This window comes from Coregonus clupeaformis, chromosome 6 (assembly GCF_020615455.1).
Source record: "Coregonus clupeaformis isolate EN_2021a chromosome 6, ASM2061545v1, whole genome shotgun sequence".
NCBI classification, from domain to species: domain Eukaryota; kingdom Metazoa; phylum Chordata; class Actinopteri; order Salmoniformes; family Salmonidae; genus Coregonus; species Coregonus clupeaformis.
Genome location: NC_059197.1, coordinates 53,191,696 through 53,213,713, shown reverse-complemented (window position 1 = coordinate 53,213,713; position 22,018 = coordinate 53,191,696). Strand labels below are relative to the sequence as shown.

General features: G+C 42.1%; 1 protein-coding gene across 1 annotated transcript; it reads left to right on the top strand.

Annotated features, from left to right (window-relative positions):
* The first annotated feature begins 790 nt into the window (after window positions 1–790).
* Window positions 791–21,761, top strand: slx9 (SLX9 ribosome biogenesis factor). Its single transcript, XM_041878649.2, has 6 exons — window positions 791–1,105; window positions 1,389–1,509; window positions 10,558–10,626; window positions 15,909–16,077; window positions 20,604–20,672; window positions 21,051–21,761. Exons 1-6 carry the CDS (start codon window positions 908–910, stop codon window positions 21,178–21,180), a joined length of 756 nt encoding a protein of 251 aa, XP_041734583.1. The 5' UTR covers window positions 791–907; the 3' UTR covers window positions 21,181–21,761.
* Window positions 21,762–22,018: the final 257 nt, after the last annotated feature.

Genomic DNA, 22,018 nt, shown 5'->3' with positions numbered 1-22,018 from the left:
ACCTCTCTCACTCATATTATCATTTCCATGAACAATATTCTGAACAATCCCTTTAGTATAAAAAGCAATTATAGAGGAACGCAAAAATGTCTCAACTTGTGTCATCTGTTTTGGATCATTTGATAGAAGATGTAAATATTTGCTGCTGGGTTAATAGTTGTATATTTTTGTTCACACACTGTGTGTGTTCGTGATGTATAGCAGGGGTCTACAACCCTGTTCCAGGAGAGCTACCCTACTGTAGATTTTCACTCCAACCCCAGTTGTAACTAACAACCAGCTTTATGAACCAGCTAATTATTAGAATCAGGTGTGCTAGATTAGGGTTGGAGTGAAAACCTACATGACGGTAGCTCTCCAGGAACAGGGTTGGAGAGCCCTGATGTATAGCCTATTGTATTGTGTTATAGCATATCTATTAACTCTTTTTGTACTATTGTCCAGTTCAGACTTCATAGACCTGTATTATTTGTTTATGTATTTAGCTATTTATGCATGTACTACAGTAGTTAGTTATTTGCCATATCCATTTGCAAATAAAGATGATTTTCATTTATCTAAAGAGTTCAGCAACTGGTAAGATTATATCATGGATGTATATATACAAAGATAAAGTACATATGACATTTTATCATCTTAATAATTTAGATATACGGTCTAGCTTTACTGCACCCATTTTGTTTTATTGTAGGCATATTTTTTTTGCCCACTCCATCAGTCACTGCGGGACTTTGTGGGGAAGAGGCGGAACTATAGTTTGTAAAAAATTGTTTCCCCCGGTCACATATCACAGAGACGCACATTTTCTTGTTGTCAAAAGATTTTCCACGTTGTTAGCTAGCTCGAGCATGAATGTGGCTTCGGAGACAGATTTTATCTTTATTTAACTCAGTAACTAAAAGGCAGTATGGTTGGAAAGATAAAGCGGGTCCGCGAAAAGCTTCATCAGGCTGCGGTTAAACTTGACAGTCTGCCGTCCGGTGGCGTAAGATCCACAGATTTAGAAAAGGCACCGATTCCTGTGATTCCAAGTGGTTCATTCATCTTCGATGTAAACAAGACAAACAATGCACAGCTGCACATAAAGAAGGATGAAAACGCGAAGGTATTTTATCAACACATAATTTAACGTTCGCTTGCCAAATGCGTCTATTTTAAAAATGCGTCTATTTTTAAATTATTTTAGATGGTTTAGCTAACGTTATAGCTAAAGCTATTGTTAGAACAGTTAGCTAGCTAACGGTTAGCTATTTCACTAGCTAGCTAGGATCATAATGTGTACATTTTCATGGGACCACCTAGCTGGCCATAGAGAAATTACTATTAGTATGACGTTTTTTTGCAATATATTTATGTTGGGTGTCAATGTGGATGTTCTCTTCCAACAGACCCCACTGAGTTCCTTTCCAAGTGGAATCTTTGCTGGCACACAAATCAGCCCTGAAGCCCTCGTGCAAACTCTTAAGTTTGAAGAACCATCCAATGACACTGTTACACCTGCACAGAAAGGTAAAGACACTTTGATTGTCAACCAAATATTTAGCTAGTTAATCAGTGGAAATCTGCACGAGAGTATTTGTCTGTGTGTCTCAATAGCGAATCATATTCTTCCTTCAAGTATATGCATTTCATTTTCGTGACGTTTTAGCTCCTCAAAACGTCCTGGAGATATTGTTTATTTCCAGCAACGTCAACCAGGCACATAGTATTTTTCTGTACACATTCTGTTATTCTCTCCTACCACAAGAGGGCAGAGAATACAAAATAATCACTCGACAGCAAGTGACTTGTGATGTGATGATGGCAACAGTCTATGCAGTATATTGCTTACCATTGATATAAAAGGTGTAATGAAGAAAAGTAACTGAATAATAATAATAATATGCCATTTAGCAGACGCTTTTATCCAAAGCGACTTACGCATACATTTTTACGTATGGGTGGTCCCGTGGATGGTAACCTATAGATAAGAGACTAACCATCCAAATTATTGCTTATATGGAGGCTTATTGGAACTCTATTTCATTTACGTATTCAAGCTGACATGTTTTTAACAGTGTATATTGTTCCATTGATGTTTACATGCTACATGTACCCGCCTACCTCTTCCCTCTTGTGACCTAGGCTCTTTCGAATAAGCTGGAACCCAAAGTCAGTCAGTCAGAGCAGCTGCTGCAGTGGCAGAGCTGCAGCAAGAAGCCCATCTTCCTTGTTAGACAACAGAGGACTGGTTCTATTTATAGCCTCTCTGCAGCATAAATAGTTCAAATCAAGGTTCAGTTCAGCTGCCTAGCTCCCCTGCATCAGTGTTCCTCCCTGACTAGATGAGTCGTGGCACCACTGACGCACAGAAGAGGCTGGTGCTGCAGGGTGTAGTTCTCTTGGTAGGGTACCTCGCTGCAGACCCATGGGAAAGCATCAGATGGTCCTGTCCCTTGTGTATTGCAGTGTAACAGTGATGATGTTGATATACAGTGTGTAGTAGTCTGCCCAGGCTCTTTGTTAGAAAGACTGTTAGAGAGATTTGTGGTGAGTGGCACTTTTACTGTTTGGATTTCTCATCAAGGTTGTTCCAATGTCTTGTTGTCTCTTGCTTGTTTAGGCTTTTGTCTGTAATGCATGGTGGGAGGGGTGTTCAGGGGTGCCAGGTCCCTGGCTGGCTCAATCTCTGCAGATGGTGTCTGACTGTTCCCTGTGGCTAGTGAGCAAGGATTTAAATAGCTCCAGTTTCTGCATTACCCCCCTGTTTCTTTCCTCTTGTTTCTCTCATACTCACGCGCTTGCAGACGCGCACACACACACACACTGCTAATGAGTACTCACTCAGCCTTTTCTCGCATCGTTGGATGTGTGTGATCTATTAACGATGGCTATATTTAGCTGTTTCTATTGATTAGGCTAGCCAATTAAAGCAAGTGCTTTCCTAGCTGCTGACAAATTTATGAGATTAAAAAAAGTCAGGGCAATGAGATGCAGTCTTCCATCTGTTGCCATGGTGAAATGTTTGTCGGTGTGCTCTTGTTTTGCCAAAACAGTGTCTGTAGACACAATTATATTACCTTCCTTGTGAAATGGTAGCTAGGTTTTCGAAGGCAAAGTATAATTTGACAGTACGTTAGTGGAAAAATAAAATTGAAGAGGTATAAGGAAAAGTTTAATAAGAATGCTCTTTTTAATTCCTGTCCATGGAAATGGTATGAATTGGATTTTACCATCTCATCAGAGCACCAGCAATGATAAACATGAGAGAGAAAGAAATAAGCAGACAGACATTGAGAGCTGTAGGCTCTTCTAGCTGTGAAAGCTGCTGTGATTAAAGCACTGCCTCCTTCTCCACATTCACAATGAGGGAACGGAAGGGAGCAGGCGTTATAGAGAGCAATTATTTTAGTCTACAGCTTATCATTTCAGCTAAACGCTGTCACGTTGTAGTATTAATAGGGGCATTTCACCGGAAGGATCCCAAATTCACTTTCACCGACTCTACTCCATTCATATTACATTTTGGCTCGTCTTCTTTTGGTTCGTCTTCGTGAGCACCCTATCCTCGGCGTTGTCTGTCTGTCTGCCCACAGTGATTAAAGCCCTCTGGTTTCTGTTCAGGCATCTATCCAGCTAGCCACTCTACTTCGCTATGCTTTTAATTATAAAATACTCTGTTCTCTCTGCCTCTGTCAGAGCAGAAAGCAGCAAGCAAATGCTGTGTATGTCATATCCTTTCATCCGTTGCCTGTTGTAAGCCCCCCTGGGGGCTTGTATCCAAGCAGATAAAAACTCTTATCGGCCACTTTTAATTCGATTGATTTAATGAATATTATTATGCACACTTACTGTTGGTGCTTGGCATATTCGTTGGCAGCAAATGCACACTTTGTATGTACATGTGGCTGCTTGCCTTTTTGGCTACATCATTTCCCATCCTCCTGACTGAATATCAGTCTGCAGTTTATTTTCTATTAGGCCTATTCAATTGCCTTAGTTCATAGTCTTCACCAGGGTTCTACGCTGACCTTTTTTTACAAGGAGCAAGTGTTAAACAATTTAAGAGCACAATTAAACTTATTTAAGGTAACAAGCTGTTTTTTTTTTGTAGTAATGGTGCAAGCATGAAGATCAGGAATCTGCGCTCGGTGTATTCTCCATGGCTGCGGTAAAGTGAAGTAATCATTGCAACAATTATCATTTTTTATTATTCCAGGTCGCACAGCAAAATATTTAGGCGCATATGCGAGTAAAATGGTTGCACTGTAGATCCCTGTTCACTAGCATGTGTTCTGTTCTACGTGCGTCTTGAACAGAAAAGTCTACGTTTCAAAGAGCAGACCTCCTTGCTGCCATACCACGGCGCGATGTTAAAAGTGATGACTGCGGCAGTTGATCGTTCAGTGACCACCTCTGCTTTGACAAAGAGCACCCTCTGCACTTTAATAGTGGGTATCAGTATCTGAGCCGGGACCCTGCGAAACCACCTCTTCGTCTTGTTGTCAGCTCCCCGAAGGCACTACCCCTCCTCCTCACCCTCCCTGTCCTCCACCTAACAGAGAGCTGCATGTCAATTATACCAGAGAAAAGGGGAAAGCGGAGAGGCTAAGCGGGGGCAAAACCAAGCAGGAAAGGAAATATGGAATTCTCCCAACCACTCATAATAAAGCCTAATCAAGTTTCAAGTTTTTGTGATGTGCACTAGTACAGTGAAATGCCTTTCTTGCTATCTAATCACTGCTATCTATTTCACTGTGTGCTGAGAACCCAATACTCTCTGGGGGTACAGGGAGGACCAGGGAGGTGGTAAGTAAGGCTCTCTCCCCACCACAAACAGCCCCAGGTCGGGTTGGGTTTCACCCATCAGCAGTCCAGGACCAGGGCTGTCAGGGACGAGGGATGCAGCAGGAGTAGAGATGCCTATCTGGCCCCTGTACCTCTGCTGCTACAGCAGGACCACACATTTGTTGTTGACACTGTGGTGGCAGATTAAAGATTGGACCAGGCAGGAAGGAGCTGCCCTGCGATGAAAGGTGGTGTGTGTGTTGCCGCTGGAAGAGCTGTATCTGAGCATGGGCTAAAGATGCACGGAGAAATGAAAAGAGATCGATGAAAATACTTTCGCTTGGTTGGATAGTTAATTTTATGCCACCACGTTTTGGGTTGAGGTAAACTCTGTGATATTGAAGCTGGTTTCGCTATAGGATTAGAGATGACACATTTTCTGCAAGGATTTATTAGTCGGCGTGATACATCCTGGGGGTAAAGAGTGACCCTGATTTGTGATGTGGGGGCGAGAGCCTGACCTGTCTATTGCCATGGCAGCAACAGCAGTGAGGGTGGCTGGGAATTGGTGCGGTCATCCTGTCAGTGAGAAGATAGTCGGCAACATCAGTAGATCTAAGTTGTGGTTCGGTGTGGCTCAGTTGGTAGAGCATGGCGTTTGCTATGCCGATGATCATGGGTTCGATTCCCGCTTGGGCCGCCCATATGGAAAATATATGCAAACATTACATTTACATTTTAGTCATTTAGCAGACACTCTTATCCAGAGCGACTTACAGTTAGTGAGTGCATACATTTTTCATACTGATGTGCTACAAATGCCAATATCGGTCAAATGACTTGAATGTGACAACAGTGCAAGGGAAACCAAACCAAAGCATGTTGTTGTCATACATTGTCCATAGACTGGCTTACAGGGTAAGGAAACCAATGTCATAGTAATTTGGGTGAACTAACTGGCCAAGAAATACACCCATGCATACATCTCATCTCCACTCAACAGAACCAGATCTACCTCAGAAGACTATTTCTCATCTCCACTCAACAGAACCAGATCTCTGCGGTTGTAAATTCATCAGCTTCTTTTCCTACATCAGTCAAAGCCAAAACGAACATTACAGTATTCAAAAATGCTTGCAGGATTGCATTATATCAAAGAAACTTTTCAAAAATCATTAGAAAAAGTAAAATCGATAAGTCAATAATTAGAGTACATTATAATTATCAGTGATAAGAGTAACAGGGACTTCATAAGACTTTTCTAAAGCTCTGCTTTCCTGTCCAGATGAGAAAACATGGTGTTTATCACATAGTCACATAATGAAAGGTGTCAGGCCCAACATATTGGGAGGTCCTCCTCAACTGAGAATCAGTTCATACTTGTTTAGGGCCTAAATTAAATATGGACTGCAATATTATGACTAAGTCACGGGATAAAAGCATCTGCTAAATGGCATATATACAGTATATGATGTTAGTTGGAGTCAGTGTCACACTTTGTCTACCGAAGTAGTAGTGATGGGGGGGGGGAAATCGGTAAAGTTACATATCGTGTGTGTGTATATTATTTTGGACGATATTCTATCGATACTTTGTCTCACAGGTATCGGTTTATGAAAACTATTTTGCTAGGTAGCGTTACCCACATGAGAAAATACTATAGTACACTATGGTATAAATACTGTAGGATTACTACATTTATATACTACAGTAATCACTGTAGTGTTTTTGTGGACTTTACTGTAGTATTTACTATAGTGTTTTTGTTTTATTATCTTTGACATAGCTACCACTTCTTTCTCCTTGAGGACACCAACTAGACAAATACTAAAATAGCACATTTTCCATAACCTATAAGTAGTTAGGACTGTGGTCTGAATGGATAGTTCAGAGCTTCTGCTCTTTTTTATAACCTGTAGGGAACACAACATATGGTCTATACTTGGCATGTAGGTTTCTCACTCATGGTGCCGATAATTGGGATATGGGGGAGGGGAATAGGTGGGTTATATGCAAATGAAATACTGTAGTAGTATTACTATAGTTAAAGTGTAGTGTGTTTGCGGATACTACTGTAGTATTTACTATGGTATTCTACAGTATACTACACAATGGCACTTAACCCTAATTGCTCCTGTAAGTCGCTCTGGATAAGAGCCATAGTGTGAAATGGCCCATTAGAAGTGCTTAGGTATGCTTTTGTGTGCTTATCAATGCACAAGTCCCTTTTTCCACACTTTTGTCGATAAAGCAATTTTTTTATTAAGTCATACGAAAGTTTTACTACGCGTGAAGTTTCAAATTCATCCTGTCATTACTAAATGTGTTGTGTGATATGTATTTGAAAATGACTGTTTTTTTTAACACTAACATTTGATTAATAAAATATTTAATCAGTCGTCTTCTTATGAATGAAGGGATGATGATGCACTCTTTGCGAGAGGAAGGGAATCAAATTTGATTGGTCCTCAACTCCTGGCTCCAACACTTCATTCAGGGAAAGTGGAGTTAGCCTGCCTCAGAGCAGGTTAGTTCTGAAGGATTCGTTGCCATAGAAATGTACCTGGCTAAAAGGTGACCCACTTTCATGTCACCGGTTAGGCTATCCCGAGTTGAACTCGAGTTGACCAGAGTTAGCTCGCTAACTCCTCTATCTAGATTCGTAGTACACAACTCTGATCTCTTTGTGAACCAGTTGCTGCTGTTGTCTAAGGATGAGCTCTGGTTGGGATCCATCAATATTTGCTTCCCGGGTAAAGAAGTAATGAGAGTAGACTACAATTGTCACTGTACCGATCAATACCTTACATAACTGCTGCTCGCAAGGCCCAATGGTTTTATCCACATTACTCATCAACCGTGCTGTGGTCATTGAAATGACTGGTGTTCTATTTGTTGGCTGGCTGTTGTTTAACCTTTCAACCTTGTGGCTGGGACAGCAGGAGATCGATAAGGGACAGAGTAGAAAGCAGACCAATGCAGCAGCACACTCACCCACCATGAGCACTTTTAACCATGTTAGCTAAAGCATTACTCAGAAATGGATGACATTACTTCAATTTAGATTATTTGTCAAAGTTAATCATTCCCCTGGCATAATTTCAAATTTAAATACTATTGTGAAAGGTATTATTGGACAGTCCATACCAGTGTTGGGGTCCATTTCAATTCAGGAAGTACACTGAAACCCCAATTCTAATTATTTCCAATGCTTTTGATTTGAGGAAAATTTGGAATCGGAATTACTTTCTGAATTGAAATGAAATCGACCCCAACCCTGGTCCATACCATAATACGTTTGTTTGCATAAAGAGAGAAGCTGTAGGATGTTTTTAATAGCAGTGGATAGGCGAGGAGGTGGCAGGGGAATGAAACACAAACACTATGAATTCCCTAATGTGACTGACTCCCACCGTCCCACACTGACAGTTTCATTGCCGCAGAATGATATTAGCTACCACCACACAACCCGGACATCCCTGCCAGCTCTCCCTGCCAACCGCGCTGCCCACTCCTCTCCTCCTTTCATTTTTTTCCTTCCTGCTATCATTAGTGGAGAGTCATTTCCCAAAAAATGTAGGCTGAAGAATTGATTTGCCTTTACAGTGTGGGCACTGTATTGTATTATCATAACTTGATTGGAAATGGTTCTTTCCTGCCTTTCCTCCTCACTTTTCTTGATAAGTCATATCCATTTCTAACACATTACAGTACCTATTCAAATACATTCTACAAGGCAGCTAGATTCAGAGATGGGCAGGCACAGTACAGATGATCAATAATATTTAGGTGGGATCTTATATTTGTCCTATTTCACACATGTAAAAGTGTGTATTGTACAGTTGTGTGAATTGGACATTTTGGTTTTTTTGTATATCCGAACTCCCCCTGAGACCCTCTGAGAGTGGGGTCACAGCCAGTAACGTAGTAGCTACACTCAACACAGTACAGTGATTAGGACCCCAAGGCCAATTCCAGCACACGCACATGTGTTTTTAATATCTGTCTGTTGTACCAAATGTCTGTTTTCAAAATGCAACATGAGGACAGTGTTTTCAAAGCTTACATTTCAACTGGAAGTACCTTAAAGCTAGAATCCTTAATTGCTTCTAATTTAACACTAATGATAGATGCTACATCTAGAATGTCATGGTAATGATGATGGTGTAATGTATTTTATCTTTCAAAGCCTGGATGAATAGGTCTAGTTATTGATCCATCATCAGGGTTAATGTCATTTGCAGACAAAAAAAACATCTATCAAACTAAACCGATCCCCTTGTTCAGTTTGACAGGAATAACATTATCACTGAATAGGCAACCACAAAAGGTGTTGTAAGATCCTCTGAAAATGAGGTCCCAGGTTACAATGTAGCCTGTTCAGAGAAAATCAATTGTGGCACTGTGTGTTGACATAAGGAAGATGAGAGGAAGAAAAGTCCCTACTAGAGATGCTGTGGCGTGTAGCGTTTGGGTCCCATTGAGTTCCACTTTACCCTTCTCTCAGACATGCCAGTCAAGGACTGCTTGCATTGCTAATTACAAAGCCAATTCCATCAGTAGACTCTACTAGCTGTATATAAGGCCAGGCTGCAACACGGACACTTCATTTCCCCCAAAGTCATGGAGCAGCGCGTCGATCCTGTTTCTCTCGACATCGTCAACAGAGGGTGAAATCACGGTGATGGCTTTTTAAAAAACACACCACAAAATACTGTCACATGTTTTGTGTAAAAAAAAAAAAAAACGATTTGCTTTTCTTTACCAACTCCATCTCATTTTCTCTCTCTAAATGTGTACGTTTTCCACGAGACACTCCAGTGATATGGTTGACCGTGACAATAAGCATACTGTCCAGCATCTGTCATTGTGCTACAGGAAGCAACTGTCTGTGTGATAACCTCTGCTCTTATCGCCCAGTGTCAGTGATAACTCTTTCTTTGTCAGGAAGGGCAGAGATGGGAACAAATGCTCACACACACACACACATCACAACCACCCCCCTAGGGCTACCCTATACACAGGGGGCCTCAACGCAGTTGTCCCAATTACTGAAAACATTCCATCCCAGGACAGGATGTTTTTCTAAAGAGGGGAAAATAGCTAGATATATTAGGTAGTGTTTTCTGTTCTCAACCCCCTCCCTCTGACTGTATCTCTCCTCTGTCTCCATGCCTTTGAACCGGGAAAGACAAGCCACATGTCCTGATCTAGCCATATCTTCTTCTGAGGCGCTCACAACACTACTGTGATTACTTTCTCTCTTTTGGGCTTACATTTTTTCAGCCATGGTTTGTTTTGTTACAGGCTTTTATTTTTCCTGTCAAGTCAAGCTCTCGCTGGGAGATTTCCATTTCTATACCCCAAACTCAAATCTGTTATTATGATTCTATTCAACTGTGAATTCTTTGTTTTGCAAAGGGAAAATGTAACTGGTTCCAATTATCTTGTGGATAAAAATTGGGCACATTTCAATTTCCAAAGCATTATAAAAAGTCGTCACTCTTCCTTTATCGTTGATTTAATTGCTTTGAATGTTGATTAATTGAATTGCTTTGAATGGTGATGAATTGAATTGCTTTGAATGGTGATGAATTGAATTGCTTTTAATGTTGATGAACTGAAATGCTTTTAATGTTGATGAACTGAATTGCTTTGAATGTTATGTTCTATTGTTGATTACCTCTTTACATGAATTGTAGCTTCTCCTCTTGGGTATGTTTTCTCTACTGAATGTGAAGTACCATGTAACATTGTGGATGCACTGTCTGTCTGTCTGTCTGTTCACAGCCCCTGAGGCGAAGAAACAGCAGACGAAGAAAGAGAAGATGAAGGAGAGGAGAGACCGGTGGCTTAACAGTGAGTATTGTCATAACTTAACATCGATCCGACTCATACTGTTTCTATGAGGGAGACCCTCCTATTTGGCTGGTCTGTGACGCACTGACACCTTTCCCTGTCAGAGGAATAAGGCACCCTCACAGAGAGTTACACATAATCGGGAACTTTATTGGCAGGAACATATGTGATGAATGTGGTTCTGTACAAAGAGAGATGATGAATGAATATACTGTACATAATAAACATATCATGATAATGAATGGCTAAGCAGATACAAGAGCAATAATAATATGGACTGTATAGTGATATTGGCACTTTAGTGATAATGGCACTCACTTCTGCCCACACCATCACACATGTCCACTTAGAGAGAGACTGAGGAGGCTCTGAGCAGGCAAGAGGACTGTTTCCGGCTCCCTAGCAACCACCAGACCCTAGCAACCGATCAGTGGCCTGGTCACTGAGGTCATTGGGAGATTGAGGAGCCAGTTTATGACCCCCTAATCTCTCTGGCACTGTTGGGGGATGGGTGGAGTGACCTTCATTAAGTGTTAAGACTCACAGGCAGGGGACTCTGTAACAAATCACCATTTTATTTGTCACATGCTTCGTAAACAACAGGTGTAGACTAACAGTGAAATGCCTACTTATGGGCCCTTCCCAGCAATGCAAAAAGTAATAATAATTTGAAATAGTATAAAAATTTTGAAATAAAAAAATAACACAAGGAATAAATACACAATGAGTAACGATAACTTGGCTATATACACGGGGTAGCAGTACCGAGTCGATGTGCAGGGGTACGAGGTAATTGAGGTAGATATGTACATATAGGCAGGGATAAAGTGACTAGGCAACAGGATAGATAATAAACAGTAACAGCAGCTTATGTGATGAGTCAAAATAGTGCAAAAAGGGTCAATGCAGATATTCCGGGTAGCAATTGGTTAACTATTTAACTAACTATTTAGCAGTCATAGCTTGGGGGTAGAAACTGTTCAGGGTCCTGTTGGTTCCAGACTTGGTGCATCGGTACTGCTTGCTGTGCGGTAGCAGAGAGAATAGTCTATGACATGGGTAACTGGAGTCTTAATCTTCACGTTTTTACCTTTCGGCACTCCCTAACCATGACATTGGTGTTCTCTCCTAAAAGCGTTTGAATTTATCATGTTTAGGATTTAGCCTTTTGTGTTCAAAAATCATATGTTTGAAAGGCAATATATAGATGCCTTTAGGACATAACAGCATTAGCTTGGTGCAATGAGGAGCCCCATCCCCACTGATCTCTACTGAGAAGCTGAGGTTTCTGCGCTGCGACAGCCCAGCCCGGGACAGAGCTAGCTGTGTCTATGTAATTACAACCCCTTTTAAAGCTACAGTCTGGCATTTGTTATCCAGCAAAACAGCAACCCTCTGAAATGACCATTGAACAAGATTTCCAGATCCAAGATTGCGCCTTTAACTCCACCACCTATTCTTCTATAATTGTGATCACTTAGTAACCCAATCTGCTGATCCAATCAATTCTCTGTGTAACACAAGATGTCTCCTCTATGCATATCATTAGGAGCTAATGGTCCTTTTGACTCCATCTGAAATTAGAGACAGGCTATGAGCCTCAGACTTCTGCAGTTTTCAGAAATGAACAAGGAGTCAGAAGAAAGAAAAAATCTGATAATTGCTTTTCTGTCATAGACCAACTGTATTCCAGGAAAAGGCAGGGCTGTCTGTATCTGCAGTGTGGCGTCCTCTGGATCTCTACTGATGAGGATGTGCAAAACATGTGTTAACTAATAAGGATTATTATTAAGACTGTATATTCCACAGAGGTGATTTAATGCCCGATGTGTTTCTTAATTTAGATTAAATAAGAGACGGGACAATTCAATCAAAGCCGCATTGCATGAGTATCTATCTACAGTTCTGCACAATCTGGACACAGCCTAAGGATTAGCCGAAATGACTTGAACGGTGAATAATTTTTCAGCAGACATTTTTATAACTTCAACACATCCTGTCTATGATCTGATCGTATCCACTAAAGTTAGAATTATTTACGCTTGAGCCATAAAGTTTAATGCACCTCAATTTTCACCTGTTCACGAACTGGACGTCTGTACTGATGACATCTGGTTTGAATATTCCTCCTTGGCTCTGATCACCGTATTTATTAAAGTCTGTGGTGATGTAGGATTTAGTGTTTTGCCGCTGATATGGTCACAGTCAATTACATGGACAACTCTGCACATAACAAACCATATGGCTCATAGTCATCATAACTCATGGCTGAAATGGATGGGATCAACAGCACTCTATGATGGAGACCAAGAGGCCCAAACCACCATGCTTTTAACCATTTTTGAATGAAGGACATATTTTTTAAATCTGAAGAACGAGAGATTCTATTCATACACTGAGCAAAAAAATTAAGGGAACACTTAAACAACACATCCTAGATCTGAATGAATGAAATAATCTTATTAAATACTTTTTTCTTTACATAGTTGAATGTGCTGACAACAAAATCACACAAAAATCATCAATGGAAATCAAATTTATCAACCCATGGAGGTCTGGATTTGGAGTCACCCTCAAAATTAAAGTGGAAAACCACACTACAGGCTGATCCAACTTTGATGTAATGTCCTTAAAACAAGTCAAAATGAGGCTCAATAGTGTGTGTGGCCTCCACGTGCCTGTATGACCTCCCTACAACGCCTGGGCATGCTCCTGATGAGGTGGCGGATGGTCTCCTGAGGGATCTCCTCCCAGACCTGGACTAAAGCATCTGCCAACTCCTGGACAGTCTGTGGTGCAACATGGCGCGAGACATGATGTCCCAGATGTGCTCAATTGGATTCAGGTCTGGGGAACGGGCGGGCCAGTCCATAGCATCAATGCCTTCCTCTTGCAGGAACTGCTGACACACTCCAGCCACATGAGGTCTAGCATTGTCTTGCATTAGGAGGAACCCAGGGCCAACCGCACCAGCATATGGTCTCACAAGGGGTCTGAGGATCTCATCTCAGTACCTAATGGCAGTCAGGCTACCTCTGGCGAGCACATGGAGGGCTGTGCGGCCCCCCAAAGAAATGACACCCCACACCATGACTGACCCACCGCCAAACCGGTCATGCTGGAGGATGTTGCAGGCAGCAGAACGTTCTCCACGGCGTCTCCAGACTCTGTCACGTCTGTCACATGTGCTCAGTGTGAACCGGCTTTCATCTGTGAAGAGCACAGGGCGCCAGTGGCGAATTTGCCAATCTTGGTGTTCTCTGGCAAATGCCAAACGTCCTGCACGGTGTTGGGCTGTAAGCACAACCCCCACCTGTGGACGTTGGGCCCTCATACCACCCTCATGGAGTCTTTTTCTGACGGTTTGAGCAGACACATGCACATTTGTGGCCTGCTGGAGGTCATTTTGCAGGGCTCTGGCAGTGCTCCTCCTGCTCCTCCTTGTACAAAGGCGGAGGTAGCGGTCCTGCTGTTGGGTTGTTGCCCTCCTACGGCCTCCTCCACGTCTCCTGATGTACTGGCCTGTCTCCTGGTAGCGCCTCCATGCTCTGGACACTACGCTGACAGACACAGCAAACCTTCTTGTCACAGCTCGCATTGATGTGCCATCCTGGATGAGTTGCACTACCTGAGCCACTTGTGTGGGTTGTAGACTCCGTCTCATGCTACCACTAGAGTGAAAGCACCGCCAGCATTCAAAAGTGACCAAAACATCAGCCAGGAAGCATAGGAACTGAGAAGTGGTCTGTGGTCACCACCTGCAGAACCACTTCTTTATTGGGGGTGTCTTGCTAATTGCCTATAATTTCCACCTGTTGTCTATTCCATTTGCACAACAGCATGTGAAATGTATTGTCAATCAGTGTTGCTTCCTAAGTGGACAGTTTGATTTCACAGAAGTGTGATTGACTTGGAGTTACATTGTGTTGTTTAAGTGTTCCCTTTATTTTTTTGAGCAGTGTACATTTTTTACATTTTACTATACAATAGTATGTGGACATCCCTTCAAATTAGTGGATTTGGCTATTTCAGCCACACCCGTTGCTGACAGGTGTATAAAATCGAGCACACAGCCATACAATCTCCATAGATAAACATTGGCAGTAGAATGGAGTTACTGAAGAGCTCAGTGACTTTCAACATGGGTCCGTCATAGGATGCCACCTTTCCAACAAATCAGTTCGTAAAATTTCTGCCCTGCTAGAACTGCCCCGGTCAACTGTAAATGCTGTTATATGAAGTGGAAATGTCTGGGAGCAACAACAGCACAGCCATGAAGTGGTAGGCCACACAAGCTCACAGAACGGGACCGCCGAGTGCTTTAGAGCGTAAAAATCCTCTGTCCTCGGTTGCAACAGTCACTACCGAGTTCTAAACTGCCTCTGGAAGCAATGTCAGCACAAAACTGTTCGTCAGGAGCTTCATGAAATGGGTTTCCATCCGAGCAGCCCCACACAAGCCTAAGATCACCATGCGCAATGCTATGCGTCGGCTGGAGTGGTGTAAAGCTTGCCGCCATTGGACTCTGGAGCAGTGGAAACGCGTTCTCTGGAGTGATGAATCACGCTTCACCATCTGGCAGTCCGACGGACGAATCTGGGTTTGGCGGATGCCAGGAGAACGCTATCTGCCCAAATGCATAGTGCCAACTAAAGTTTGGTGGAGGAGGAATAATGGTCTGGTGAAGGGAAATCTTTATCTACAGCATACAATTACATTCTAGACAATTCTGTGCATCCAGCTTTGTGGCAACAGTTTGGGGAAGTCCCTTTCCTGTTTCAGCATGACAATGCCCCCGTGCACAAAGCAAGGTCCATACAGAAATGGTTTGTCGAGATCGGTGTGGAAGAACTTAACTGGCCTGCACAGAGCCCTGACCTCAACCCCATTGAACACCTTTGGGATGAATTGGAACGCCGACTGCGAGCCAGGCCTAATTGCCCAACCTCAGTGCCCGACCTCACTAATTCCCTTGTGATAAATGGAAGCAAGTCCCCACAGCAATGTTCCAACATCTAGTGGAAAGCCTTCCCAGAAGAGTGGAGGCTGTTATAGCAGCAAAGGGGGGACCAACTCCATATTAATACCCATGATTTTGGAATGAGATGTCAGGTCCTTTTGTAGAGTGGTATTGATACACTACATGACCAAAGGGTTATAGGTAATCTTGGTAAGGCTACTTATTGTTGTGGATGCACATCTTTGACATACAGTAAGTCTCTGCTGCTTGTGCCATGGTGGAAACATAGTAACCTCCCTTTATTTTTCTGTGTGATGTTTAGAGATCAGCTCCATAAAGCTGGCCAAGGAGCAACAAGTGGCCCAGGCTAAGAGGGCGGCCATGCCCGTTGTGGGTGACATGAGGCCGCTGGCAGACGCCCTGCCAGAACTTTGCCAGCTCATCCCCTCCACCACCAAGACCTCCAGAAAGGCCTCCAGAAAGAACAAGGTGTAAGTACACATCCCTGGGGAACGCCCCAACAATGCTATGATGTCACACCATGCTATTTTTCCTCACACCCACTAACTGTTCTTACAGCGGTTTTCCTAATGAAAATTAACTGTGTTTGTCCAGCAGGCCTTGTTTCATCCATAAATGGGTAATCCTTTTTTTAACCATGTCATAGTTGACGTTTTTGGTGCTCTGTCATCTCCTCACACTGTCTGACCCTTTGTCTGTTTCTCCTCAGCTGAGCCAAGTTGAGTTTATCCAAGTGAATTTCAACCCTCTGTTTTAGGTCATTCTTAGCATTTTTGTCACAGGAATACATGAGCTCATAATGTCCCAGTGTTTGGTTGGTCTCAGGGACCCCTCATATCATTCCCTGGTAGCAGGGGCCAGCACAGCAACAGTGCTTCAGGACGCTGTCACTGGGATTTGTGAGCCATGTTACATGACAAACCTGGATGGACATTCCCATATATTTTCCACATAGTACATTATGACAGAATCAGAGTGCCACAGCACACCAACAAGCCAATACTACCCTACCTCTACAGTATGGCCTTCAGCACATAATTAGTCAGACGTTAGTGAGGTGTAGAGGACAGATTTGGCTTCTGTGACAGGGTTGCAGATAATAAGGGAGCAATTGACTTCCGTTCAAACCAGAGGAAGAAGGAGGGGAACTGGGGTGTTGTCATTAGTCGGATTCCATTGCAAAATATTTGGTCTTTTGCTAAACGTTTTGCAACGGGAACCGTTTACTCCAAACGGAAAACATTTTGCAACAAAACCTAGAGTTTCAACAAATGAAGGTAGGTCCCTTCCCGTTTCATTCCATTTGGTTCCTAGAGTAAACGGTAAACACACCAAACGTTTTGCAATGGAATTCGAAAAAATGAGAGGAAGAAATCTCCTCCAATGTCAATCCTGCATGTAAATCAAGTCTGGTCTAGTTCTGAGAATTTCAATTGTGCATTATAACATTCCTCTTTTGGTTTCTGGATGCTTCCAGGGTTATTTAATGAAGTCAAATTCAGCTCGGGAAAGCCTCAGTGGAGCTTGTTTATTGTAATGGGCAGTTTTTCACTCGGTCATAAATGTCTGTATGACTTAATGCCTTGGAGCCAATGCCTTGCTTTTGTATTTTAATGTGCTGCTGCAGCTCTCTCTCTCGCTCTCTGTCTGTTTCTATCTGTTTCTATCTGTATCTCTCTTCAGCTTAAAGGTAAAGTAAACCAAGATGGCGAGCTCAGCTGAGCACACATAGGCCTACCTCCTAATGGTAACTGTCAGACTCAAAAAAGCAATTCACCATATAGGTCGTATGAAAGGGCCCTTTAGACTGTTCCAGTACAGGTAATTAGCCTTTTGGTTCTTACAAAGCCTTCCATCAGAGTCCATGGAGACATGGTTGCTGGCAGTGGTAAGGTTAGCTCACTTCTCACATTATTCCAGGAGTCCAAAATAGCAGGCACTATAGAGAAGGTCAAGAAAAGTTTATTTGTTGATGAAAGGCAGTCTTTTGATGAAGATCAGGAGATGGATGTAGAGTATTGCTTTTGTACCAGTTAGATATGCCTGTTGTATATTCATACAAGTAAGTAATGTAAGGCCTAATACTGGTCTGTCAGGTTGACATATGGAGGTATTTGAAGTCTGAAACAGGGATCCTAACATAAGCCAAGGCCAGAGATGTCAGTATAAGTGTGTGTGTGTGAAGTGTAAACAAGACAGGCTTATGACCAACAGCTGTGTGACACTGGAATTCCTCCCTGACCGATGATTTGTTTGACTTAATGTTCGATTAATGTTCCTTCAATTCCACCTTTATCAAAATCCTAAAACTGTTCATTATCTTTTTGATGTTCTTTTATGGAATAAGGGGAACTGTACCTGCACTGTCACCCCCAGATGAAGGTTGTTCTTCTTGACACTGACAGACACCTCTAGAAGAAGATGGGGGTTGTGTGGTTCATTATACAACTCAACCAGTGTAAGAGTGCAGACAGCGCCTGTACATGATGGCCTACCCATGACAACTTAGTCTCTCTTGCCGTCTATGTAATAGATAGAATGTTTGTTAGGAAAAAGGTGTGTATGTACAGTGGGGTCTGAAATTATTGACACCATTAATAAAGATGAGCAACAATGACTGTATAAAGTAAATCATGAAATGTATTTATTCTTTCTTTTATACTAATACAATTGCTCAGATAAAGAGATTTTGTTTAACAAGTAATCCTTTTTTTCCTTAAGGTAGGGGTCAAAATTATTGACACCCCTGTTTTCAATACCTCACCTTGCGAGGTTAATGGCATTGAGCCTTTTTCTTCAACGTTTTATGAGTTGGAGAACACATTGGGAGGGATCTTAGACCATTCCTCAATACAGAATCCTTCCAGATCATTGATGTCCTTTGTCTGCTCTTATGGACTGCCCTCTTCAATTCAAACCACAGGATTTCAATGGTTTTCAAGTCTGGAGACTGAGATGGCCTTTGCAAAATGTTGATTTTGTGGTCAATTCATCATTTTTTTGTGGATTTTAATGTGTGCTTTGAGTTATTGTCTTGCTGGAAGATCCACTTGCGGCCAAGTTTCAGCTTCCTGGCAGAGGCAACCAGGTTTTTGGCTAAAATGTCCTGGTACTGGATAAAGGGCGTGATGCCGTTGACCTTAACAAGGGCCCCAGGACCAGTGGAACCAAAATAGTCCCATAACATCAAAGATCCACCACCATATTTAACATTAGGTATGGGGATCTTTTCTGCTCATGCATTCTCATTTTGAAGCCAAACCTACCACCGGTGTGCGTGGCCAATGAGCTATATTTTCATGTCATCCAACAAATGTAAACACCTGGAGTTTGCTAAACGGCATTGGCACTTGGATTGGAACCGGTGATTTGGTCAGATGACATGACAATGAAGCTCTTTGGCCACGCACACCAGTGGTGGGTTTGGCGTTGAAATGAGAATGCATATGCAGAAAAGAACCCCATACCTACTGTAAAATATGGTGGTGGTGAATCTTTGATGAAATCAAATCACATTTTATTGGCCACATGCACCGAATACAACAGGTGCAGACATTACAGTGAAATGCTTACTTACAGCCCTTAACCAACAGTGCATTTATTTTTTAATAAAAAAAGTAAAATAAAACAACAAAAAAGTGTTGAGAAATAACAGTAGGGAGGCTATATATACAGGGGGGTACCGGTGCAGAGTCAATGTACAAAATATAATTCTCTGAGCAATTGTATTAGTATAAAATATATATATTTTTTGCATACAATATAGGTCAGTATATGAATTGTATACCTCACCTTGCGAGCAAAACATTTTAGCGGCCTCCCTCGTGACAGCGAATATATTTATTTTTTAGATTTAATTTCATTTCCTGCAATTCTACACATTTTGACATGGGGCGGAGATAAGATTATGCAAATGTTGGATGCAAATGTTTGCAGTTTTTAAAACGATAACTGATGATCAATTGGTCCCATCCCCGGTCGGTAATTCGACCATGCTTACTACAAGTTTGGATAGCTGGCCGCTAGACTAATTTACAAATCAATTAGATTTTTGCTGACATGGGCTAATTGAGTGACTGCTAATGCACAACCACATTTTGAAATTACACCTTGTGTATTCTATTATTCTAACTATCAACAGTAAGTTGAGACCCCGGTGCGGTCTGCCAGTTGCCCATCCCTGTTATAAACCAAAACCTTCAGGCATAATTGACTAACTAGCTATTCAGCCAACACATTCTCTCTTCAGTTGCCAAAGATATCAAGTTCTCAGTTGTGTTCCATCTGTGTTATTATGGGCAGAGTTGATATTTATGATGATAATATTTGATTAATTCCCCAGTTGAACTCTTGTAGCCGTCCTGTCCTGGATGGACCTTTTAGACTAGACTGTGTGTTTACTGTAACTCCACAAGGCTGTTTTCACCTTTGACCTTTGGCTTCCCCACTGCCTCCAAGCTAGCTGCAGTTCCCATGACCCCTCTGTTGAAAAACACGAATTTATTTGTATTGAAATAGTTTTAATTCGCAAGCAAGTCCGTGTCTACCCTTTTCACTCTTGTCTGTCAAACTTGTCACAACTCGCAAGAGCCTGTGTTTTGTCCCGTCATGCCCTTATGTCTTTGCTGATGTTTGATAAACTCAACATCCATTTTGCAATAGCAAACAAGGTTTTTCTGGACCTCACAACTTGGCATGGTTAATTGATGGACAAGGCCAGAATGGATCATTGGTGGATCAGCTCAGTTGGCCGGCCTCCATCTCTCTCTGTCTGTTATTAATACATGAAGCACTCGTCTGTCTGGCCCCAGTCCTAAAGAACTAAACACATACAAGACAGTCCTAACTATGGCACTGCCTGGAATGATCGCACATGGATAGCACATTGTGTTCCTGACTGCCATTTTTTAACCTGTATCTTGTTTTTAACCGTAATCATTCCATATGAAATCAGTCACTTCTTGACCATCTTTCTCATTTTGTCTCCCCCTCTCAGGCCAGTGAAGAAGAAGCCAGAACCAACAGACTTTAGCCTGATGAAGCCAGCACAGAAACGCAAACTCCTGTAAGACCTTCTCACATTAACCTGTACCTGACCATGGCCAAACCACCACTGATGATCTCCTGTAGCTCAGTTGGTAGAGCATGGCGCTTGCAACACCAGGGTTGTGGGTTCGATTCCCACAGGGGGCCAGTATGAAAAATGTATGCACTGTAAGTCGCTCTGGATAAGAGCGTCTGCTAAATGACTAAAATGTAAATGTCTGACTTATTATTCTCCATGAGAAAATGACATGAAGCTAAAATGAAAATGTTATCCTGCTGATTATCAGAGCAACCAAGATAATAAACTGCCCATCTGCTATTTACATTTACTGTTATTATTACTCTTGAAAAAAAAAATGTATTACCTTACAACCTACATTTTTTGTTTTGATCTCAGGGAGAGTGAGACCAGCCGGTTTAGTGAAGCTGTGAAGAACCTGGCACACAGCAAGACTAACCCTCTGGCAGCTATTGGTGAGCATCTGAGGAAGAGACTGAAGCAGGAAGAGGAGCAGGGGCCTAGCTAACCTGTTAGACTGGAGACGCCATTTTGGATCTGCAGTTGAGCAGTCCCCCACCCACCCAGAGACATGGATCATGTTTGAGATCGACTACATTGCAGTCGGCAACTGCAGACTGACTGACTGATCTAGAAATAACCTTGCATCCTAAATAACTACTTATAATTATTTGTAGATCAGTCAGAAATTGATGCTTTCGAACACGGCCATGACACAAGAGAGCCCCAGCCTTTATTTAAGGGAAACCCTGATGCCTGCATCCCTGTACCCTGTCCACAATCTACCAAACCTGCCAAAATCAATGAGAACTTTTGGTTGAAGTGGTTTTGGTCAATGTGCACTATACCAGTAAAACATCAGTGGATGTACAGGTTGTCAGAGTAACGGCAACATTTACAACACCTCATTTGATAATGCCCCCAGTTCTGGAGAAGTTGGAAATGAATAGTTACTTTTGTGGATGAGGAAAAAGAAACTGATGTTGTAAATGTTGAGAATAGAACTGTCATCCAATGTCTCCTTTCAATTTTTGTACAGTATCTCTTCCACATTTCTTTTAGGCAATATTAAAAATGCAATACAGTACATTCCATTTTGTCCTTCCATTTTGTATAACACAATGTATGTTTCACATCTTTGTGATATTGATTAATATGAATTTAGATCAGATTTTGATGGATATGGAACATGAAAGATTCCATTGTGGAAGTCATGTTCTGAATTCATTATATTCAGACTGCGATCTGTAATCCCAAGGCCTGAGGCAGCAGCAGCATATCCATGGAAACCAACCGGTCATATCAATGAGCATAAGTAGCAACGGCGGTGTGCTACGCAGGTCCAG